Source organism: Carlito syrichta, unplaced genomic scaffold (genome assembly GCF_000164805.1).
Source record: "Carlito syrichta isolate Samal-C Ts95f unplaced genomic scaffold, Tarsius_syrichta-2.0.1 Scaffold308870, whole genome shotgun sequence".
Classification (NCBI taxonomy): Eukaryota; Metazoa; Chordata; class Mammalia; order Primates; family Tarsiidae; genus Carlito; species Carlito syrichta.
Window position 1 is genome coordinate 187139 of NW_007252966.1, and position 25162 is coordinate 212300.

Genomic DNA, 25162 nt, shown 5'->3' on the forward strand with positions numbered 1-25162 from the left:
GCAAAGCTGTGCACGAAGAAAACCGCAAGATGCTGCGTTCCTTCAAATTTCTTTTCCCAGAAACAGAAAGGCGAGGCGGTTCAGGCTGGGTCAGTTTGTTCCTGCCCTCAGAGTCTGCTGGTTCTAGCAAAAGAGGACCTTAGAGTACTCAAGAACCCGAGACACCCTCTTGCCCCCAACTCTGTCATCTTAAAGGATGAGCCAGTGGACTCCCAATCGAGTGATAGTCTATTCGTCCCGGGCACGGTGACTAAGGGATAACCGGGACCAAATGTATTCCCTTCCGACTTTTGTACCGCACCAAGTAACCAGCTCCAGCCCGCACAGTCGCTCTAGCCTTTGACGGGGACTAGGGCTTGCGCGGAGCACATTGCTTGGGAGTCCCTCCGCAGGATGTAATGTCGAGCGCTAGTCTTACTCGGTACCTGGACCTCACCGGGGGAGCCGGGCAGGTCCGGGCGGGGCACGGCTTCGGTGAAATCAAAGTACGACGGCGCCTGCGCCCGTACTCAGCCAATCACGAGTCTCCTTTCAGGTTCTTCTCTGAAAGTCGTCCCCCCGCCGGACTCCTTGTTTCTGCCTACTTGTTTCCCTCCGGCGAGTCAGCCAGATTGTGAATTTCTGCTTCCGGGGGTGTCCATGCGGGCCTGAAGAGTAGCAGTTGTGATCTGGGTAACTGCTGTGGCTTGGGAGAGGCGGCGGTGGTGGCCTCGGGCCCCGGACTCTGGGACGATCACGAGTCGTGCGCGTGAGAAGGTCCTCTTAGACAGTCTTGTTTCCAAGGAGCGCCTCCTTCGCTGGACAGACTTACTTTGTACCTGCTAGACAGGTGCTCCGAGGTCGTTGGGGAGGGTGGCGGAAAGAGTTTGTGCAGAATCCGAACCGGGTGGGAAGTTGGCGGGGAGAGGTCGTTTTATGGCAGGGTGGTTCCAGCAGATTATTTAGAGCTGATCAAGATCTCTTGACTCCAAATTGTGTTTTTTTCCACCAAAAAGAGGGAGAAAAACCTCAGTACAGATTTGGAACTAAAATATAGTAGAAAAGTAATCTCTTTGAAATTACACAGCTAATTAGTTTCGGGGCGTTCCTAAAACCGAGTTCTCCTAACTCCCAGCCAATATTACTTGATATTATGGTGATATATAAGGACTATTATTTGTGTGTTTGTGAGAAACCTCTGACTGACTTCCATGCTGCAGTAGCACACTATACAACCTTTCGATGTGGCCCTTATTGCATGGCACGGAAGATACAAATTTGGGTTTCCTCCTCTAGTCGGATCATATAGCACAGTGCCTAGCACATCATAGGCAAACACAAGTGACTCTCCTCCCCCTTTTAAAAACTAAGCTATCAGATTGTATGCAACCTAATTTCCAAAAAAAAAAAAAAAATCAAATTCAGTGATTCCCAATACATGGGCCATGGACTCTCCAAAAGCTCAGAAATCATTGGAAGGGTCTTGCAAATCCATGTGGTCTCCAGGCATCATCCAGAACCAGTCATATCCAACACATGTAAAGAGTATTGTTTTTCAAATGTATGTAGATGACTGTTGTAATTTAGGAGTTTTACAGAAGTCAGGTATTAAAAGTAATACTGCTATCATGTTGGGGGCTCATTAAAATGTTGTAAATTTTTATTATTACAATTTAAATTTTAGTGTAAGTTAGGATAGTCTAGATACTATCTGGGCCTGAGCTGTCCAGAATGGTCACCACATGTGGCTGTTTTAATTTAGGATTAAATCATTTAAATTACAGTTTAATTTTTTTCAGTTCTCAGTAGCTACATGGGGCTACTGACTACTGTATTGAAAAGTAAAGATATAGAATGCTTTCATCCTCACAGAAATGAATACTGCTGATGTTGACACTTAAGATGAATAAAAAGTATCTTAGGCCATGCTCAATACCACAGCCTGTAATCTGAGCACTTTGGGAGACGGGGGTGGGTGGATTGCCTGAGCCCACGGGTTGGAGACCAGCCCTGGAAGCTTGGCAAGACCTCATCTCTACAATAAACCAAAAATCAGCCGGGTGTGCGTGCGCCTGTAGTTCTGGCTACTTGGAAGGCTGAGGCAGAATGATTGCCTGAACCCAGCAGATCGATGCTGGGGTGGCTGTGAGCATGCCATTGCACTCCAGCCTGGGCGACCAAGTGGGATGCTGACTTTAAAAAAAAAAAAAAAAGTAACTTAATAAAAGTAACCTTAAAAGAGGTAACTTATCTAATTTATAGCATAATGAAAAAGTGAAATTGGGATGATTAAACGCTTTTTACCCTTGTTGGGTGAACAAATACATCATCTCTTCATAAAGAAATACATGAAATTTACTGTCCCTGCATGTTGCCCAGATTGTAAATGCTTCCCCCACCTCCCCACCCCACCCTATTTGTTTTAGGTTAGAGTTATTTGTGAATTGGTAAATAGCCACTATGGAGGCTAAAGACCAGAAGAAACATAGAAAGAAAAACAGTGGGCCTAAAGCTGAGAAGAAAAAGAAACGGCATCTCCAGGATCTTCAGCTTGGAGATGAAGAAGATGCCAGGAAGAGAAACCCCAAAGCTTTTGCAGTTCAGTCTGCTGTGAGGATGGCTCGATCCTTCCATAGGTATGTTTAGCTGGAGTCTGGTGGGTCTTCCATGTGTTCTTTTTAAATAGTAGGAGTCTCTCACAGATGACATTTGTATTCATGAGTCAAGCCCAGTTCCAAAGGACATGAAAATGGATGCTGTATGGCTTTCACTAAGAATTTGAGAAGATTTTTTTGAGTAAAAGCTGCTTTGCCTTCAGCATCTGCACGCTGGTTGGAGTTTTCTGCCCAAGAGAAAGAATTTTTAGAATTTTGTGTTCCTAAACTTTAATTTCTATGGTGATAAGTATACTTTTTTCTTAGATATGCTTTATACAGAAGTAATAGAAAATACTAAAATAACCTGTCTACCTTTTCTATTAGAGTCCTTAGCATATTAATCATATTTATTGACCGGGCATGGTGGCTCACACCTGTAATCCCAGAACTTTGGGAGGCAAAGGTGAGAGGATTGCCTGAACCCAGGGCTTTGAGACCAGCTCAGGCAAGACCTCGTCTCTACAATAGATCAAAAAATTAGCCAGGCATGGCGGTGCTCACACTTGTGGCTCCAGCTAGTTGGAAGGCTGAGGTGGAAGGATCACTTGAGCCCAGCAGGTTGAGGCTGTGGTGGCCATGAGTGTGCCACTACACTCCAGCCTGGGTGACAGTGGGACTCTGACTAAAAAAAAAAGATACTAAAATTGTAATGTTTAATACTAAAATACCTTTATTTTAGCAAGCCCTTGCAGTATGCACAGCAATGTACTTTAAACATTGAATTAAATTCTTCCAATAGCCTTAAGATAGTAGAAATTATTCTTGCCCTCACTTTATGGATAGGAAAACTGTGGTTACCCCAGTCATAGAACCGATAAGTAGGAGAGCTAAATTGAACTCTAAAGCCTCTGCTTTTATTTGTTATTATACACTGCTTTGGTGTTTGCCTTTTTTTCTTTTAATTATTCAAATCTACTCATAAAACAATCAGATTTAAGGAATGCTTAATTTTTAACTCTCTATATTTTGAGGCCGTCTTGTTATATCTTTACTGAGGAGCAATTATTTGGATTGGGGGCCAGAAGTTACCAAGCTAATTGCGTTCGTATACTGTTTGTTGCTCGCTTAATAAAACCTATACTTAAAAAGTTGATGCTTTTTATTCTATTTTGAAAGTGAGTTTACTTTTTTTTTTTGACGAGTAGGACTCAGGACTTGAAGACAAAAAAGCATCATATTCCAGTGGTTGATCGAACTCCATTAGAGCCCCCACCAATAGTAGTCGTGGTGATGGGGCCTCCCAAAGTTGGAAAGAGCACTTTGATACAGTGCCTTATTCGAAACTTCACTAGGCAGAAGTTGACTGAGATCAGAGGCCCTGTGACTATTGTGTCAGGTAAGGGGTGCTGCCACAGAGCTGGCATAGCAGATGTTTTCTGAGGGACATGAGTGTCTTTGTTGTTTTCTTGAGTGCAAAATGTTAAAGTAATATTGTCATGTCATATTACCTTTCTTGTATGTTTACTAAATTGGCTATAGCTTCAGAAAAGGATAAATTCCTAGAGATAATTATGTAGATGTATACCTTATTTTGACTGTTCTGTGGCTTTGCCAAGTGTGCTCCTTGGAAAGGCCTTATAGGCCTGGTCACTGTGAATACATCATTTAACAATCAGTGGGTACCTCCTATGTGCCAGGCTCACCTGCTTGCCCTTGTGAAACCACATTCTTGTGGAATTGAGACAGTTTTCTTCCCCTTTCCTGTAAGAATTTGTATGCTTTGGGAGATGCTGACCTTTCTACATTTGAAGGAGGATGAAACAAATTTCCAAAACGACAATGGTAGAGCCTGATGTCTCTTGTTATAGTAATAATGTGGTCAGATTGAAGCTTTTGAAATCTTTAAAGCATCCATATTTTCTTGACCATTTCCTTTTTACTTTAATTAGAAATAACTATTGTTCCATGAATATTCTGTTACATTAGGTTTGAGGAGGTTTTTAGCTTATTGTGACTGACAGTATAGGAAAACTTGATAGAGACAAAGGCATTGATTGGCCTGGAGCTGAACAGCAGAACTATCCAGTGAGAATTATTTCTGTTTGAGCCCTTTTATTTATCTGGGCAGACTTTTGAAATTATTTTAAACTTAGAGAACATAGCAAGAAAACCAAGATGGAACTTATTTCACCAGTTTTCTCCTATATAAATGAACTTATAGCACATTCCTAGAAACTTATATGGTGTTTTACTGGGTACAACTAAAAAATTATAGAGTTAATGGATAGTGTTTTTTAAGGATTTTTTTTTTAAAGTAAAATTTTCATCTTTTCATTTCTAGGTAAAAAGCGCAGACTCACCATTATTGAATGTAGGTGTGACATTAACATGATGATTGATCTGGCTAAAGTTGCAGATTTGGTAAGTTATCAGGGGCAACTGAGATGCTGTTTATCTCATCTTGAAGGGAAAAGAGATTTATAATTATTAAAGGGATGGTGAGTGTCATCAGGGATACAATAAATATGATTGAGTGGACGATAATAAATATTGTCATTATAATAAAAATGGATGTATGCCATGAAATGCATTCTAAAATTTAAAAGCAAACCACAGGATAGAGAAAACCTTTAACAAACATAGGTGATAAGAGCTCAATCACCTGTACATATATACATGCAAATATATCATAAGTACAATTCCTTGGACCTGTCCTGGTACTGTGCTGATTTCTACAAATCTAGCTCACATACCCCAGTACATCTTTGAGGTGAATAGGTATTACCTGCAATATACATATGATGAAATTGAGACTCTTCAGCAAGATTAGGTAACTTCTCTGAGGATGGGACTACCTTGATGGTACCAGAACCTCTGTTTTAATGGTTATGATAAAGGAAGTCTATGGATTTGCCCTGAAGAAATGGTCAGAATTTATCAATAGAAAATCTAGGTAGTATTTGGCCTATGAAAAACATGTAGCCTTGATTGCTTTTATTATGGAATGGCAGAGTTCATATTTCTGATACTGTATATCTTATTTTTAAATTATTATTTTTGGAGACAGAATCTTGCTCTGTTACCTGTGTTGGAGTACAGTGATGCAATCATTGCTAACCTCAAACTCTTGACCTCAAGCAGTCCTCCTGCCTCAGCCTCCTGAGTAGCTGGGACTATAGTCATGTGTTACCTTGTACAGCTAGTTTTTAAAATTTTTTTGTGTGTGTGGAAATAGAGTCTTGCTGTGTTGCCTAGACTGGTCTCAAAGCAGTTCAAGCAGTTCTCCTGCCTCAGCCTCCCAAAAAGATTAGGGTTACAGGCGTGAGCCATTGTGACTTGCCAGCTGTCTTTTGAATTAGCAAAAATAAAGTAAAATGCTAAAAAAATTTAGACGCATTGCTTTGGAATTGTGGGATGACAGATCCTTTTTTTTCCCTAACTCTTTCTGGAGAGTTGTTTGATGACAAAGAGCTATGAATTTTGTCCTTTGGCCTAGGAAGACTCCTAAAATATAAAATAAAAAGTAATACAGGTTTTAATGCTATGTCATTTTAATGTCAGAAAACTAAATACCATTCAAATTTTGAATATGTAATGCTAAAATTAGTAAAAATAAGTTATTGTTAGCACAAAGTAGTATAAACTTACTAAATCGTGTGTATTTGCAATGATTGAAATAGTTCAGCATAGAAGTCATTAATTTCTCTTTTATGTTTAGTATAGCAAGTTTCTAATTTTAAAAGCATGCCTATTAGGAGAGATGCCTTTAAAATTTATTATTTTAGTTACTATGGATACAGAATAGTTATACATATTTATGGGGTACATGTGATATTTTGATGCAACCATACAATGTGTAATGATTAAATCAGGGTAATTGGGCTATTCATCACAAGCATTTATCATTTCTTTGTGTTAGGAATATTTCAACTCACTCTTTGGGTTATTTTGAATTATACAATAAATTGTCCACTCTAGTGGTCTATTGTGCTGTTGAACACTAAAACATGTTCCTGCTGGCTAACTATATTTTTGTTCCCACTAACCCTCTCTTTATCCCAACTCCACTACACTTTCCAGCCTTTTAACCATCATTAAGAGAGATGCTTTTGTGTAAATCTTTTTAAGATTTTAAAAAGGAACACACGCATTTGACTGTACTATGGGGTACACACAACACACGTTTTTTTCCTTGCTCTGACCCCTGGTCTCTCAGTTATCTTCAGAACAGTGTCCTTCCAAATACACATAAATAACACATGCAGTTCTTTAAAAACATGACTGGTTGTTTATTATACACACTGTTCTGTCCTTTGCTTTCTTCATGTAATGAATCTTGGATATATATAATCAGTACTATAACTCTACCTCAGTCTTTTTAATGTATTCCATTGTATGGATGTACCATAATTTGTTTGACTTGCTTTATGTTGATTGCTTTGCTGTGGGTTATAGGGAAGTCACAGCAAAGACACACATAATACATGGATTTGGGTGTGTAGGTGGATTGAAGGAGTAATATAAGGGGGACCCCTCAAAAAATAGAGTTATCTTTTGGAAGGTGGGTTCCTTATAGTACACTTGGAATTTGTTCCTCCAGATCAAATGGTCAACCAAAGTTTTTATTTGGAAGTTTTGAAAAGGTTACATCACAATTTGTGGAAGAAACATCCCAAGTTGTGGCAAACAGTTGACTGGTCCCACAGTGTGCTGAGTGTTCAGTTTTTGACTAAAAATGACATAACCCCTGGGCTCCACTCTCCTTTTCACCCAATCTCACCCTGAGTGACTTTTTTTGTTTTTTTCCTGGATGAGAAAAGTCCTCAAAGGAAACGTTTTGCTGATATGTAAGGGGTGAAACAACAAAACAACAGAAGCACTAAAAGGTTTCAGAATTAATGAACTCAGAAACTGAGCAGTGGAAAAAGCATCTCAATAGGTGTATTACATCAGACAATATTTTGGAGGTGACTGAAGTTTAAACATGTCAGAAAAAAAGACACAATTTTTTTTTTTAAAAGGCCAAGAGATTTATTAAAGCAGCGGCTACAAGGGAAAAGGGAAAGGGTCTGTGGCCGCGGGATTGGGGGGAGAGAGAGAGAGACGGGAGAGAGAGAGTGTGAGAGAGAGAGAGGGAGAGGGCGAGAGAGAGTGCGCGCGCGTGTGTGTGTGTGTGTGCGCGCGCGCGCGCGCGTGTGTGTGTGTGTGTGTGAGAGAGAGAGGGTGAGAGTGAGAGAGAGAGAGAGAGAGAGAGAGAGAGAGAGAAAGAGAGTAGCGGGAAGAGAGAGAGAGCAAGAGAGAGTTATGCAGGGGGAGGGGTATATTTATGGGCTTGACAGGGTCTGGCCAGTATCGTGTTTGGGTTTTATTGGAGGAGACTATGAGGTAGTATTCCTATAGGGAGAAGTTATTCCAGCACAGGTTTAAACTTTGCGCCCTGGAAAAGTCGGAGTTTAGCGCCTTTGTTGTCTTGGGTGGCAGCGCCATCTTGGGGATGCCCTTCTGACTGTTCTCTGCGCCCTTCATTCCCACCTTTTCTGTTTATTTGGGAGAGGAGCGTCGTTACTCTTTCTGGCTGCTTCCTGCTGGATGTGGACGTTGTGGGGTGAGGTGGGGGAAGGGCACAGAACCAGCCAGAATAGGGTCCAGAGGTAGGCACTGAAGGTGAAGATTTTTGAAGGCGAGAGTTTTATGAAAGTTCCTTGTAAGTGTAGAATGGCGACTTGTTCCGGCCAGTCTTCCATTGGGCCCGAAGGCGGTAGTAACCAGCTGTCTTGGAGTAGACTGTGGAGGTAAATAGAGAACCTGGAAGAGAACATATCTAAAAGAAAAGTTAAGTGATGTTTAGGGACAAGGTGTTGACTCTTCTATTGAGAAGGGTGCCGTTGTATCAGAAAGTATGAGGGGGAGAGGCAAAAAAAGAAAAAGAATTTATTTATAAAAAATTGTGATTGGGACGGTCCCATCACAATTTTTTATAAATAAATTTTTTTTTTCTTTTTTTGCCTCTCCCCTCATACTTGCTTAGTTGACAAAAAATGGCAGCCGAGGGACTGTTTGCCACCTATTCTTCCTGATCCTATAACTAGTTGCTTGTTCCTTGGTCCATGATGTCAAATAGAGTGTCAGATATTCCACAGCCAGCCCCCCACCACCACCTTTGGCTTGATCCTTTGTCTTTGGAGAACTCTGCCTGCTGCCTATGTCCATGGTGTGCAGCAGTGGTGTGCTTTCTCACAATGCTCAATAGTCCATCTTCATGTATTCTGTATTTCAGGATTGTGGATATCCCTAGTTTAATCAAAGATGGGTGTGTTTTTACTTTTTGTTATCTTCAGTTAGTTGCAGAAAGATGAAAACAAATGTCTTTAATGTCTGAAACAAGAAGTCTACAGGACCTAATTCTGAAATTATTTTGTATGTTTGTAGTGTTTTAAATTTTAAATATTGGTCTTACCTGCTTATATTTGCTTGTAGATTACCACCCATTATAACTGTTTTTTGACTATTCTAAACTGGTAGCCTTAAAAAAATCTTCTAAACAACTGCATGTTACAAATTAACATATAAGACCTTTTCCATTACATACTTCATAGCCAAAAAAAAAAAAGTTGATTTTTTTCTTATGAGAAGATTGAAACAAGAGATTGATTTTCTGTATTTTTAATATTCTTTTGTTGATTATCTTTTCTTCCCATTCTTTGCATGTCAGAGACTTGTTATTTGGTTTCCTTGTTAAACACCTGTTATTTGGATTAAAAACACCTTACACAAATCTCCATTTGTTGAAGTTAAAATTTCTTAGGTAAGGAAAATTAGACCAACCCTTTTCTGAGTTGTCATACATTCATATTCTTAAAATAGAAATTTATATCCTGGTAGACATTGTCTTATGGTTGACTTGTAGAGCCAGTCAGAGGGTGGTATTTTCTCTGTTAGGGTGTTCCATAAGTAGTCATTTGGTTCAGTCTAGAGCAGGAGTTGGCAAACTTTTTCTTTCAAGGGCCATCTAGTAAATTTTTTTAGGCTTTGTGGATCATAAAACTTTTGTTGCAACTACTTAACTCTGCAGTTGTAGTGCAAAAGCAGCCATAGACAATATGTAAATGAATTAATATGACTGTGTTCCAGTAAAACTTTAGTTACAAAAACAGGTGATGGGCTCAAGCAGCCTTGGCCATTGTTTTTGCTAAGCTCTGGCCCACCCACGTGTTCATTGAGCTGTGGCTGGGCAATGCTTCTCTGTAAACTTTGGCCCCCTTCCCAGTCTGCGCGAGGTGGATCCCCTTTTTTCTCTTTCTCCAATCTACTTTCTAAATAAGCTATGTTTTTAAATCTTAAAAAAACAACAAAAAATAGGTGATGGGCTAGATTTGGCTCATGAGCCATACTTTGCTGACCACTGGTCTAGAGATTTTCTATTTTGGTGGCCTTCTTGAGAAATTGTGTGTTCTGTCTTTAGGTGCTGATGCTTATAGATGCCAGCTTTGGGTTTGAAATGGAAACTTTTGAGTTCCTAAACATCTGTCAAGTACATGGCTTTCCTAAAATTATGGGAGTTCTCACTCATCTTGACTCCTTCAAGCACAATAAGCAACTGAAGAAGACAAAGAAGCGATTAAAACACAGATTCTGGACAGAAGTCTATCCGGTAGGAAGAGAAATAATTATTACAGGATACCAACACAATAATCCTTTTAAAATAGAATGAAGAGGCATTAATTAGCATCTATATAGGATTCACCTACTGGTTTTCCTTTATATATCTATTCATAGTCGTTGGAATACTTCCCTTGAGAGAGTCTTATTCTGGGCGTCTTGTATCTCTTTTGTCTCTCTACCTCTGCACCACATAGTATCTGTTTTGGGGTCATGATTTAATGGAGTGCCTTAGACATTTCACCCAGTTGTGGGACCAAGCACTGCCATTCCTCTCCGTTCCATGTTGCCATGACTGGTTAGCCACAGTATTTTTCCTGGGCTCAGGAGCCTTACTTACCTCTCTGTCCTACCTAGATCTGTGTCACTGCGCAGCTGAAGAGCGGTCTGCTCCTATGAGGTCCTAACAAGATAAGTCCTGAAATAAGTCAGTGGGGCTCTGGAAGCATTGGGTCAGTGACTTTGCTAGAAGTTTCCCTTTTTAGGACTGATTCTTATTTAGTTTTTTTTTTTTAAATATATTGGTGTAATATGGACAAGAATTTAATTGAAATTTAATTTTTAATTTTCCTTTAATATTTAGGGTGCCAAGCTGTTCTACCTTTCTGGAATGGTACATGGAGAATATCAAAACCAAGAAATTCACAACCTGGGCCGTTTTATTACAGTTATGAAGTTTAGGCCTCTCACATGGCAGACTTCTCATTCTTATATCCTGGCAGACAGGTAAAACGTGAATATAAACTTTTTCTTCCTGGTCTATATATTTCAGAGCTTAAAAGGTTATAAGAATAGTGACTACAGCACTTACTTTGTGCCTATTTGAATAGTGAAGTATAGTTGATGGAACATGTTGAATATTCTTATATTTCACTTAAAGATGCTGATTTACTCCTTCAGGAGTAAATCAATTATATGGTGTTTAGAAAAATCGGAAGATTTTGAAGCACTTAAGACTACAGGATGTGGCCCCATCCTACCTTCAACCTCATTTTCAGGGATGAAGTGCTCTTGTGCTCAAGTCATTCAAACATGCCTTCATTTTCCTTCTTTTGTGCTTTTCCTCATGTGGTTTTCTCAGCCTGAAATACCCTGCCTTCATCTGTTAGAATCCAAGTCACACTAAAAATCATAGGCTAGCCCTTTTCCATAAAGGAATTTTCTAAATATTTTCTTCACTCTTCTGTGTCCCCAGGTAGAGGTCATTTCCCTTTTTGGTGTCTTATGACATGCATACCACTTGCACCCTAAGAGACACAATTATATGTTTGCTCTTTTCTTCTGGTAATCAATGAACTGCTTCCTTATTTCTGTATTTTCTAAACAACGTGCTTATGAACAAGAATGTGGTGAGTCATTGACACATGAAGGGAGGTATAAGAACTTTGACATTCATTTCTGCCATATGATTGAGTTTTATTTTTCTAGGATGGAAGATTTGACAAACCCAGAGGATATCCGAATAAACAACAAATGTGACCGAAAAGTGTCTCTTTATGGCTACTTAAGAGGAGCACACTTGAAAAATAAAAGCCAAATTCACATTCCAGGTATCCTCTTATTGTAAAACATACTAGAATGACCTGTAAAATTCTTGGGACAACTTCATCTCTTAGGAAAGCTGAAAAATGACCAAATAATGGAGAGCTGCTTTGCTGGAGGTTTTAAGAGTGACCCAGTTATGTGTCAACTCACAAAGCTGGAGTAAACCAAATTCCCTTTCCTCTGACCCTGGTATCTTCTAGCTAGAGAGGTACAGTTCCAGTGTTGCCCAATGACCATTTTTAGTGTTGTGTTTTAAAACTTTGAACCATGGGATGTTTTTACCAACAGTTGGTGCTTTTTTTTCCTTCCTAAAACTTAGTTCAAATAAACTATTTATATTAATTTTGCCTCAATTTTTCCTTTAGGTCGACAGTTATTTCTAAAGTTGTACAGTTGGGTTTACTATGACTAAGTATTAAAATAAAATGTAAGAGGGAAACTGAAGCCAGTTTCTCAGCACAATCTTGTAGTCTTCAGAGGCTTGCAAAGGACAGGCATTAATCCCGTCTTTAGCATGAGAACAATTCTTTAAGGTTCACCAAGGGTTGCCTTGTATTCCAGAAAGAGGTAGAAGCACCCAGTTAAACTATGTTCACCCTCAAACTAAAAGGTGGAAGGGACCAGCTTAAGGTCACCCAGAGCACAGGAGAAGTAGAAGGCAAATGCCGTCAAAAAGGCTTTTCCCCTTCTCTGGGGCCCCCCAGGTCTGTAGGCTAAGCTGCTTCCCCTTTTACTCCCCTGACCATTATCATTCATACATCTGGCATCAGCTTGGCCCCCCATGCCGCTATACTTGTTGATGTCTTATCAGCTGAAGCTTCCTGGGTTCTGTCTTCCAGGTGTAGGAGATTTTGCTGTGAGCGATGTCAGTTTCCTCCCAGACCCCTGTGCTCTTCCTGAACATCAAAAGAAGCGTGGTTTAAATGAGAAGGAGAAGCTGGTTTATGCACCTCTCTCTGGAGTTGGGGGTGTACTGTATGACAAGGATGCTGTCTATGTTGATCTTGGTGGTAGCCATGGTTTTCAGGAATCGGTGAGATAGGAATCTTTGTTCTGAACACTCATTATTCTTTCCAAATGTTTTTTTTTTTTTATATCACAGAAAGTAATGTGTTCAGCTTTTATTTATTGAGGTGCTTTATTTATATTAAAGACAAAAATGGATATTGTAAATGTACAGAATATAGAGAATACTTCATTGTACCAAGCAGAAAGTAAGAGTCCTGTGCTCCACACCTCCCTGATCCATGGCCTCTAGCATGGCCATGTGGCCGGTGGTGCTCCTGTGACCCATTCCTCTTTATACAAAATCAGTGTGTTTTCTAGCTCTTGTTGGACTTTTTCTTGTTCACAATAGTCTTCTCATTCTGTTTTTTAAAATGAACTTTGGGTTTTTATTTCTTAGTTCTGAAATGGAATTTTATTGTGTTAAAATAGCCTTTTAATTGCTAGAAAAGCTAGCATTTCTGTAGTATTAAGACCTTAGGTTTTTCTAGCTAAGCATTTAGGTTATCAGGTTATATTCTCTAAACCTTGGAAGAGTTTAATGAAGGTGGGGATCAGTTTCAAGCTTTGTTGTAAGAAATTTCTTCTCTTGGAAGCAAAAAAGGTTCTCAGGAACTATATTTAGGATAATTTTGAGAAACTAATTGAAGCTAATGTCTCTCTAGAATCCTTGTGCTTTCCTTACTTGCCCTTTCTTGGTGGCCTTGACAGGATGAGATGGGGCCCACTCATGAGCTGGTCCAGAGTCTTATCTCCACCCATTCCACCATTGATGCCAAGATGGCTTCAAGTCGAGTGACACTTTTTTCAGATTCCAAACCACTGGGGTCAGATGATATAGATAACCAAGGGTAAGTCTGCTTTTTTTCTATTTTTAATTTAAAAAATACTATATTACAGAAATTATATCAGCCATAATGTAGTCATTATAACACATTTTAGTGGGATTCATTCCAGGTTGTTTTGCTTTTTATCTGTATGTGTTTCTGGGGGCTTTTCACTTATATAATATTACATGGGAGTATTTTCTCAAGACAAAATACAGGATTCATTTTTCAGCAGACCCAAAATCTTCAAATACCACAAAATCTTTTCCATAGGATGTCTTTTGTTTCTTAGGAGACCTGAGGCCACTTGGCTTTCTTTTGGTGGCAAAAATACTAGAGGAGAATCAGGGAGCTTATTTAGATGGCTGTTCAGAAGCCACATGTCTTGTCCTGAAAGTTTTTTTTTTTTTTGAGTTGGAGTCTCACTCTGTCACCTAGACTGGAGTGCAATGGCCACTCCTGGCCACTGCAGCTTCGACCTGCTGGGCTCCGGCGATCCTTCCGCCTCAGCCTTCCAAGTAGCCGGAATTACAGGCATGCGCTACCACGCCCAGCTGATTTTTTGATTTATTGTAGAGATGAGGTCTCGCTGCCCAGGCGGGTCTCAAACCCGCGGGCTCAGGCAATTCACTCACCTCAGCCTCCCAAAGGTGCGGGATTACAGGCTGAGCCCGGCCTGAAAGTTTTACTTAGATTATTTTGTAGTTATCCTGTGGGGAGGTTTCTACTGATATATGGCTTATAGGAATTGTTTTTCAGTGTGGGTTGGGAATTTATATAACTTTATACATAGTATTTGTGAAACGTTGGTTTGTTGTATTGATTTATGATTCCCAGTAGAAATCAATCTGAAAATGACTGAGATTTTCTAGTATATCATTTGTTATAATGTGCATAAACCACTTAGCTTAAGGCCTGACAGATAAGAAGTATTCACTAAAAGATCACCATTATTATAATGTATTATTATCAGCTATTTTCATTTTTACGTATTCCTTTAGTTCATCCTTATGTACATGAGATACTCTTTTCTAACATAGTTATAATGCATGTACAATTTTTATGTATTCTGAGCGTTTCCTTTTTCTATACAGTCTTTATATAGTTATCATTTTGTTATTATTCTAACTTACCCATTCTCTTATGGTGCAATTTTTAGTTTTTCTAATTGATGTTTTCATAATTTTATATATAGTGCTACCTTAAATATCTTTATATAGTTTTTATTTCATCTTGTCATTTTGTGGTTTTAGCTTTTTTTTAATTTAAAGATATGGGGTACAATTCAGAATTAGGTATACAGGTGTTCATTGTACAGGTAAAGTTTGGGCCTCCTTTCATCCCCACTTCACTTTACCTGGTTTGAGATCAGGTAGCCTTATTGATGAAGTGTGCCCCCACCCCAGCAGTGTCCCGCTACTGTCAATCCCTTTCTGATTGTATTCTAGTAAATGTTCAGAGTCCACTTGTGAGTAAGAACATGTGGTACTCAGTTCTTTGTTTCTGTGATAGATTACTGAGTATTACAGACTAAATCCATCCAGGTTGCTGTGAAGTACATAATTTTGTTCTTCTTTGTGACTGTATAGTATTCCATCATGTATGTGTACCACATCATGTATATGTACCATACTATATCTAGTCCTGTTTTGATGGGCAGCACAGTTGGTTCCATGTTTTTGCTATAATAAATAGTGCTGCGATAAACGTATATGTAGGTATCTTTTTTTGTAGAATGAATTGAGCTCCTCTGAGTATATTCCTCGGAGGAGGATTGCTGGATCATATGGAGGGTCAATTTCCAGTTCTTCTAGAAATCGCCACAATGTTTTCCATAGAGATAGAACTAATTTGCATTCCTACCAACAGTGTAGAAGTACTCCCTTTTCTCCACATCCTTGCCAGCATCTGCTTTTGTTGTTTTTTTGTTTTATTAATGGTGGCCATCCTTACTGAGTTAGGTGATGCTTCAATGTGGTTTCAATTTTCATTTCTCTGATGTAAGTGAGGCTGAGCATTTTTTCATGTGTCTGTTGGCTACCCGTATATCTTCATGTGATACCTTCATGTCTTTTGCCCACTTTTTAATGGGGCTGTTTGTTTTTTTCCTTTTGGCATGTTTGAGTTCCTTGTAGATCCTGGATGTTAGGCTTTTGTCAGATATGCAGTGGGGAAATATTTTTTCCCATTCTGTGGACAGTCTCCCTGCTCTCTTGATGATTTCTTTTTGCTTTGCAGAAGCTTGTCAGTTTGATAAGGTCCCACATGTCAGTCTTTTATGGTGTGGGCCTTAGAGTTTTGGTAAGGAATTGGTTGCCAGTTCCAATTTCCATAAGGGTGTCTCCTGTGTTTTTTAAGATTCTTAATGTTTGAGGTTTTATGTTTAGGTCTTTGATCCATTTGGAGTTGTTTTTTATGTATGGTGCTAGGGAGGGGTCCTGTTTCATTCTTCTGCACATGATCAGCCAGTTTTCCCAGCACCATTTACTGAATTGGTTCTCCTCTCGCAGTTGTTGTTGGAGACTTTGTCGAAGATGAGTTAGTTGAGAAATTGAGGTTTTGCTTCCTGAATCTCTATTCTGTTCCATTGATCTATGTGCTTGTTTTTGTACCAATACCAAGTTGTTTTGATTGTTGTAACCTTATAATAAAGTTTACCTCCCACTTTTGTTTCTTTTGCTAAGGATTGTTTTGGCTATTCATGGTCATTTTGTTTCCATGTGAATTTCTGTATTGTTTCCAGGTCTGAGAAGAATGATGTTTGTAATTTAATGGGTATTGCATTGAATCTGGATTGCCTTTGGTAGGATGGACATCTTATCAATGTTGATTCTTCTAGTCCATGAGCATGAAATATTTTTCCATTTGTTTGTGTCATCTTTGACTCCTTTGAGCAGTGTTTTATAGTTTTCATGGTAAAGGTCTTTCACTTCTCTGGTTAGGAAGATGCCAAGGGATTTCATTTTTTGTGTGGCTATTGTGAATGGGATTGTGCTTTTTATTTGGTTCTCTGCCTGCTTGTTGTTGGTGTATAGGAATGTGACTGCCTTTTGAGTGTTTATTTTGTACCTAAGGACTTTGCCAAAGTCCTTTATCAATGCAAGGAGGTTTTTGACAGATTCTCTGAGATTTTCAAGGTATAGGATCATATCATCAGCAAAGGATAACTTGACTTCTTCTTTTCCTATTTGGATACTCATGATTTCTTTCTCTTGTCTGATTTCTCTAGCTAGGACTTCCAAAAATATATTAAACAGGAGGGATGAGAGAGGGCAGCCTTGTCTTGTTCTGATTTTCAGGGGAAGTGCTTCCAATTTCTGTCTGTTTAGCAATATGTTGGCTGTGGGTTTATAATAGATGGCTCTTACTATTTTGAGGTATGTTCCCTTTATACCTGGTTGTTCAAGGGTTTTTATCAAAGAGGGATGCTGGAATTTATCAAAAGCTTTTTCTGCATCTGATGATATAGTCATGTGGTTCTTGTTTTTACATCTGTTGATGTATTTAATTACCTTTATGATCTTGTGGATGTTGAACCAACCCTGCATCCTGGGAATGAAGCCTATTTGGTCATGGGGGATAATTTTTGAGATGTGTTGTTGGATCCGATTTGCTGGATTCTTGCTGAGTATGTTTGCATCTGTGTTCATCAGGGATATTGACCTGTAGTTCTGTTTCTTAGTTGGATCTTTACCCGGTTTGGGTGTCAGTGTGATGTTAGCTTCATAAAATGATTTGGAGAGTGTTCCATCTTTCTCGATTGCCTGGAATACTTTCAATAGGATTGGTATTAGCTCCTCCTTGTATGTTTTGTAGAATTCCTCTGGAAAACCAACTGGTCCAGGACTTTTTTTTGTAGGTAGTTTTCTTATGATAGAGTCAGTTTCCTGTGTTGTTATTGGACTATTTAGGATCTCAATTTCTTCTCGTTTCAACCTTGGGAGGTTGTATGATGTCAGAAAGTACTCAGTTTCATTTAGGTTTTCAAGTTTCCATACACATGTGCATAGTAATCTCTGATAATCTTGTGTTTCTTCAGGGTCAGTTGTGACTTGATCTTTTGCATTTCTGATTGTGTTTATTTGGGCCTTTTCCCTCTTTTTCTTGATCATTCTGGCTAGGGGCCCATCAGTCTTGTTTATCCTTTCAAAGAACCAGCTTTTTGTTTCATTGATTTTTTTTTTTTCCTATGGTATTTTTGTCTTCTGTGCCCCATATTTTAACTTTTACTTTGGTGTTCTGGATTTTTCTGCTGAAGTTAGGGTTTTAGTGGTCTTGCCTTTTCAGCTCCCTTAAGTTATTTGTTAAGCTGTTGATTTATTCTCTATTTTCTTGATGTGTGTTCATAGAGAAAAAGATTTCTCTCTCAGTACTGCTTTCGTGGCATCTAAGAGGTTTTGTTAAGATGTTTTTTGTTTTAATTTGTTTCCATGTATCTTTTCATTTCTGTTTTGGTTTCTTTTTTGACCCAGGAGTTGTTCAGCATCATGCTGTTTAGTGTCCATGTCCTTTTGGGTTTTAGGATAATTTTGTTGGTGGTGATATTTATTTTTATTCCACTGTGGTCTGAGAAGGGGCATGGCAGTATTTCAATCTTGTGAAATTGTTTATGCTTGATTTGTGGCCAAGGATGTCGTTGATCTTGGAATATGTTCCATGTGGTAATGAGTAGAATGTATATTCTGTTATTGTTGGGTGGAGTGTTCTATAGGCATATACTAAGTTCATTTGGTCAAGTGTCAAGTTGAGGTTCTGGATCTCTTTGTTGATTTTCTGCCTTGTTCTGTCTAGGGTTGTTAGCAGGGTATTTAAGACTCCAGCTATAATATTGTTATAGTCAATATCTCTTTTTTAGTTTACTTAGTAGCTGCTTTATAAAAACCGGTGCTCCTGTGTTAGGTGCATATATGTTTAGTTTAAGATGGATATATCTTGTTTTATAAAAACCGGTGCTCCTGTGTTAGGTGCATATATGTTTAGTTTAAGATGGATATATCTTGTTTTATAAAAACCGGTGCTCCTGTGTTAGGTGCATATATGTTTAGTTTAAGATGGATATATCTTGTTGATGGATTGAACCTTTTATTATTATGTAGTGTCCTTCCTTTTTAAATTTTTGATAGCTTAAAGGTTTTTTTGTCTGACATTTAGATCGCAACTCCTGCCCTCTTTTGTGATCCATTCACCTGGAAATTTGTTTTCCATCCTCTAACTTTGAGTTTGTCTGTGTCCTTTGTGGGGAGATGAGTTTCCTGGAGACACTAAATTACTGTGTCATGTTTTTTAATCCAATGTTCCATTTTATGTCTTTTCAGTGGTGCATTAAGTCCATTCATATTTAGACAGATTATTGAAATGTGAGAGTTTGTCCCTGTCATAATACTCTGATAAGCCTGTTTTTTTTCATTTACCTTTTGTGTTCATATATGTATGTGTTTTTATTTTTGCAGGTATGTTATATGTTCTATTGCTTCTGTTTGTAATCTTATGAAGCATATGGTCTTTCTTTTGTTTCTTTTTTCTTCTGTGCACAACACCTTCTAATAAAAGCATCCCCCTGTAGAGCTGGTCTCAGAGCAGCATGTTCTCTTAGGGACTGGATGTCTGGGAAGGATTTTAATTTGCCCTCACTGATGAAGCTTAGCTGGCTGGGTAGGAAATTCTTGATGGAAATTGTTTATCTCTGAGAACATTAAAGATTGAGGCCAATTCCTTCTGGCCTGTAGTGTTTCTGCAGATAAGTCTGCAGCAATTCTTACTGGTCTCCCCCAGTAGGTAGTCTGACCTTTTTTTCCTTGCTGCCTTTAGGGTTTCTTCTCTCATACCTACTTTGTGCAGGCGTATTACTATGTGTCTAGGTGTTGGTCTTCTTATAAGGCATCTTGCAAGGATTCTTTGAATCTCTTGTGTTTGTATAGTTGTCTCTCTGGCCAAATGAGGGAGGCTTTCTTGAATGGCCTCATGGAATGTTTGTTCTAGGGTATCCTCTATTTCTCTTTCTATTTCAGGTATTCCAATCAGACGAGGGTTTGGTTTCTTGATAAAATCACTCATCTTGGAGAGTTTCTTCTTAAATTTTTTTCTATATTTTTAATAGGTCGGGTTAATTCCATATTTTGGTCTTCCAGCTCTGAGATTCTTTCTTCTGCTTTGTCAGTTCTGTTTCCCAAGCTTGTCAGTTTGTCATTTATTTCTTGGATGGAATTCTTTATTTCTGTTATTTCTAAGTACACTTCCTTGAGTTTGTCCAAGGCTGCTATAATTTCATTTAGTTTTAGCCCTTAACATTTCTTGATTTTTATTCATTCTATCCAATGATTCTCTGATCTCTGTAAGTACCTTCTGGGTACTATTGTTCTCAAAGATAGCCATTGTTTTTGCCCCAGTAGTTATTTTTTCTAGCACTGACTCTTTGCTGGGACTCTGGTTGTCAGCAGTTCTTCGTTGTTTTTTCTTTGTAGCAGTTCTCATATATTTCTCTTTAATTTCATTGCCCAGTAGAAAATGGAGAAGCAGTCACTTCTGATATTTGCTCTACCTTTTGTCCTTCCTTGAGCTGGGGCTGTGAATTTGTTTAATTATGAAGTAAGGTGTTGTGCTGTCTCTTTACAATTTTGAGCACTTACTAGTGGAAGAGGGGGAGCTGCAAGAATTCAGAATCTATTGGCAGGTTATAATGTTTGCTGTCTGGTGACTCATTCTGCATCTCTGCACCATATGACCTTTCAGTGGGTATGCTTGCTTAGCCCTTGAGCCCAAGACAGCATATAAGAAGAAGAGAGAAGAAGGAGGCAAAAAAGGGAAAGGAAGAGAAAGGAAAAGAAGAAAGCAAAATAGAAAAAGAAAAAAACACAAAAAAACAGAGAAAGAGCAAAGAAAGAGAAATAGAAGGAAAGAAAAGAGAAAAACAACCAACAAACAAAGCAACCAAATGAGATAATCAAACAAACAAACCAATACCACCACCAGCCTCCTTCTCGGTCAGTTCGCTGTCTGCATCTATTGCCCAGCAGCTGACTCAGGGTGAAGGATGGATTGTCTGGGGTTCTGTATATGCTCTTACCTGCCAGGGCTTGTGCACTGGAGGAAATGTTCTCTCAGGTCGCAAAGAGCAGCCCCAACGCAACGCAGAGATCAGTGCATGGTCTCAAGATGCAGTTCTGCTGTTCCACAGAGACCGCCTTGGAGTACTTCTCTGTTCAGGTGTTAGCACTTCTCTGCTCAGTTTCTCTGCTGGGAGGTCCTTTCCCAGCAGTTATCAGTCTCTGGACCTCAGGACCTGGTAGCAGGGCTCTGGAGCCCTGTCCAGGCTTGAGGTGGGCTCTCCCCACTGCTTTCTTGGGAATCTGTTCAGGCTCCCTCCCTGTGTTCCCTCCACAGCCCTCACTGCCAGTGTTCAGCTTACTTCAGCAGATTTTCCTGGGAAAAGCTCCCAAGTTGTCTGCCACTAGGTTTCCTGCTCTGACTGATATGCGTCTGTGTTTGGTCCAGTGTGGGGATATGGCGTCTATCTCTCAGGTATTGGGCACTTGAGTATCCTCTCTGGGCAAATGATGGTTGATGTCAGAGGGGTATAGAGATCACCCCTTGGTCTCAGGATGCAGGCTGCTCAGGATACAGGCAGCTCTGAATTGGGCAAGATAAAGCAGGACTCTTCCCAGTCCCAGGACAGAAAATGGTGGTAGTCTGTGGTTTTGTCCTCCAGCGGGGCTCAACTCCAGAATTCCTCTTGGCATTTATTCCATGGTCCCTGCTGCCTGTCCCTGGCCTGTTGCCTCAGGTGGTATGGGCCAGGTGCCAGCTGATCTCTTCTGCCTTTTCCTGAGAGATTGCCCAGGGATGGTGGATCCTTCTGTGTGCAGCGGGTGCTGAATTCAGAGCAGCAGCAGATTGTACCAGTTTCTGCAGGGGGCCCTGAGTACCTGGTCCTATGTCTCCCCTTAGTTGGACATTCACTCGCTCACTTGCACACACAAACAAACACGGATTACTTTTTGTGTGCACTCACCCATGCAGAGACTCTCGCACTGTGACCAGGTCCAACGCCATCTTGCCTTCAATGGGTAATGCCATTTTAGCATCTTAATGATTCTTCTGTATCAGTTATAGCATTCAGGACTTCAAAATGGTGATTTTCTTAATCTCTCATTTCTTCTGCATTTGTTAGCTAGCATTTTTAAACAAAGAGCTTTCAATTTCTCCTTTATTTCAATATCACTGTTCATTAATGGGCTTATGTTTTAATCTGTGTTATTTTCTCATCACTGTCATTATTTTTTCTGATGCCTACATTGTCCCAGACTTGGCTGTGGGAGCCCTCAGCCTGTCTCCTGTGTCCTTTCAGCATGTCCCTGTAGTCTTTGAACACTTCTTGCTTTCTAACACAAGATGATCCAAGCTTAATTTTTCCTTTTTCTATTTTGGGCCTGGAGTTACCTGTTTCCCTTAAGAATTGTGTGTTCCCAGCTTGGAAATTAATCAGCCTTCCAAAATGTCTGCAAAGAGACTAACTTCCCTTTTAAGCAATTTTTTTCTAAAATTAGAAAATTTTTTTTCTAAAGTTATTTCTTTATTCCCTTTATAAGTTCTTTTGAAATGTAGTATTAGGGAACTATGTGTGAATTTGCTTATTTACTGTTCCAGTGTTTATTAGATCTTTTTTTCTGTGCTGTATTATTGTAAGCCTAATTTCTTGACATTTTCTGTTTCTTTGCTTTTTATTGATCATGTTGCTGTTTCTGTATTAACCAATTATTGTACAAATATAATTATTTTGCGTTTTCCTGGTAATATAGGTTGTGGATGCCAAAGGAGGAAAAGCAAATGGATTTGAAAACTGGTCGAGTGCGTCGGAAGGCCGTTTTTGGAGATATGGAAGATGAGTCTGGAGACAGTGACGATGAAGATGATGATGAAATGTCTGAAGATGACAGGTTGGAAAATGACTCTAGTGGTGACAAAACAGAAGAGGAGGAAGATACTGAAATGACTAATAAGAATATGACTGTTAAAGGTGTCAAACGGCAGAAACTTGAGGAGCTAGAAGAAGACAGTGAGATGGATATGCCAGCATTTGCTGATAGTGATGATGATCTTGAAAAGAGCTCAGGAGAAGAAGAAATGGAAGAAGCTGATGAAAGCAGTGAAGAAGAGGACTCCACTGTAGAAGGAGAGGGGGGCATTTTAGAATCAAAGGCTGTTGGAGAAGGTGGCAAAGCAGGACTATCTCCAGCTGATCGCAGTGACCATGTGAATTTGGAGAAGTCTTTGCTGATGAAAAAAGTGACTCTTACCACTTCCGATTCTGGCCATTGCACAGCTGAAGAGGCATTTGCATCTGAAGATGAATCTGAAGAAAGCACCTTGCTCAGTTCAGAGGAAGAGGACTCAGAAGATGAAGAGGATATTAGGGGAAAGCTTTCTCAAGTGGGCAGTGGTCAGAAACTGGGTTCAGAGAACTTAATTGATGAGACCAGTGATATAGAAGATTTACTCAAAGAGGAAGAAGATTACAAGGAAGAAAATAATTGTTCCACAGAAACCTCCGGTATGCTTAAATTTACTTGGCTGTTGCTATAAACTTGGCACTCAAAATGTTACTATAAATGGAACGTCTGCATTTGGGGGTCTGCTGTTTTGATGATTTTGTTAACTGTTCAATGGTTGCATTATGAATGGATCTTGAAGCAGAAATAAAAGGACCTAACTGAAGGATGGCATTGGTCATTTCAGGTGCCTTCAAGTGGAAGGAAGATCTTTCCAGGAAAGCAGCCGAAGCCTTTCTGAGGCAGCAACAAGCAGCTCCAAACCTCCGAAAGCTTATTTATGGGACAGGTAAAGACCTCTGGTTCAAAGTTAGAAATGTTTTAGTTTTTTAGATTTTTTTTTTTTTTCCAGAAGAGGAGATAAGTGAATTGGCTGGGGGGTTAGTCTGGTACTTTTGACATTCACAATTCCTGTCACATTTCATATTTGGCAGATGTTTTTAATTATCAGCTCAAGAGGACCACAATTGGCCATATGAAATAGATTTATGGGTCTGCCAGAAACTATCGATGCCAACACTGTTCATCACATCATGTCATAACCCCTATTTAAAAGTCCTTTATGATAAATTTTTTGTAGAATTTACTGCCAGGAAAATATTTCTTTCTGTCAAAATCTTTGTTTTTTTCTTGTTGAGAATGAGAACGCTGTGTAATTCATTCTGTTCTCTTTTGCCCTACTCCTATTTTATGTTTTTTTAAACTTTGTATATATTTATTTTCTTTTGGAAAAGGTAATGGAAAAATAAATATAACGTGGTGAGCTTTGTATTGTGCTACTCAGTTACTAGACGAATTAGATCAAGGCCACATGATTAGTCATTTGGGCTAGGAGTATTGAGTAGGACTGTTGTATACTGATTTTCATTCAGGTTTTGCCTTAGTACACTTAGTGATTAGAGATGCAACATTCTTCAAAGAAACTTTTCTATAATAATTTAAAACTCTGCCTTTAAATGTCCCCTTCCTCCCTTAACCTCCATATTTCACTCCTCAGTGATCTCTTGGCTGCTGCCTTGCAGGACGACAAGAGTACTCCAAATATGTCTAGCAGTTGTTTTCTTCGTCTTGGTTGACTTGTTCTTTTGGTGGCTAACTTATTCAGGGCCATCACCATACCTACCACAAACAGGCCCTCAGTCCCTTAGTTTTAAGATACATGGCCTAAGTGGTTGAACATGATGAGTCCTCTAGGCCTGTCCTCTAGGCTTCTAGTTTGTATTCTCACTTTGCCATCATGATGGTCTCTTTAGTGACAGAGGATAATGAAGAAGAAGATGGTGATACCCAAGAAGAACTTGGAGGGTTGTTTCGTGTCAACCAGCCTGACAGACAGTGTAAGCACAAGGCTGATTCTTTGGACTGTTCCAGGTTTGTTGTGGAGGCACCACATGATTGGGATTTAGAAGAGGTAAGACTGAATAGTATGTTTGACTTATGAGAAAATTAGGGAATTGTTCTAGAAGAAGATTGATTTTAATATGGCTTGCCTGTTATTGGCTTCTTATTATACGATAACAGGTTATCTTTCCAGTTATTGCAGTGAACAGTTCATGCATTCTAAGCAATAACATGTTCTTAGTTTAGTTAGACCATGTACATGTGTTATGGAGGAAAAGTTCAACTTTTAAAGTGGATAGTAGTGTCAGTCTTTATTTCAAAATGTCACACGTTTTTATACATTTTAAATACATTTTGTATCTTATAAGTAGGATATACCTGTTGTCCCCGAGCTAACATGTACAACTTCCACTGTTTGTAAGCAAACAAATCTGTGACACCTGTAAATGTTCTCCCAGCTCACCACTTTCTAGTCACGCTAGAATTCATTCAGTTTCAAACTTGTCAAGGCTTAATCCCATCTTAGACCTTTTCCCCCATCTACTTTCTTTTCTGGAATGTTGTTCTGATCTTCCAAAGGCTGACTTTGGTTATTCAGTTTAGCTTTAGATGTCATTCCTCAGAGAGGCCGAATCATTATCATATTACCTATGTAATATGTAAT

At 39.2% G+C, this 25162-nt stretch overlaps 1 protein-coding gene across 2 annotated transcripts in view; it reads left to right on the forward strand.

The window, feature by feature from the left end:
- Positions 1–690: 690 nt before the first annotated feature.
- The window catches only part of BMS1 (BMS1, ribosome biogenesis factor), a 55413-nt gene continuing 30941 nt past the window's right edge, over positions 691–25162 (forward strand). Inside the window, exons 1-12 of one of the 2 annotated variants that reach the window (XM_008066246.2) lie at positions 691–829; positions 2406–2615; positions 3782–3972; positions 4918–4997; positions 10039–10227; positions 10819–10961; positions 11664–11785; positions 12620–12813; positions 13497–13636; positions 22408–23159; positions 23345–23446; positions 24411–24568. In XM_008066246.2, the coding sequence (XP_008064437.1) occupies positions 2440–2615; positions 3782–3972; positions 4918–4997; positions 10039–10227; positions 10819–10961; positions 11664–11785; positions 12620–12813; positions 13497–13636; positions 22408–23159; positions 23345–23446; positions 24411–24568 (2247 nt within the window). In that variant the 5' untranslated portion in view covers positions 691–829; positions 2406–2439. Of the gene's footprint in view, positions 840–2405; positions 2616–3781; positions 3973–4917; positions 4998–10038; positions 10228–10818; positions 10962–11663; positions 11786–12619; positions 12814–13496; positions 13637–22407; positions 23160–23344; positions 23447–24410; positions 24569–25162 lie in introns of both variants that reach the window. The other variant, XM_008066247.2, reaches the window with a different exon arrangement.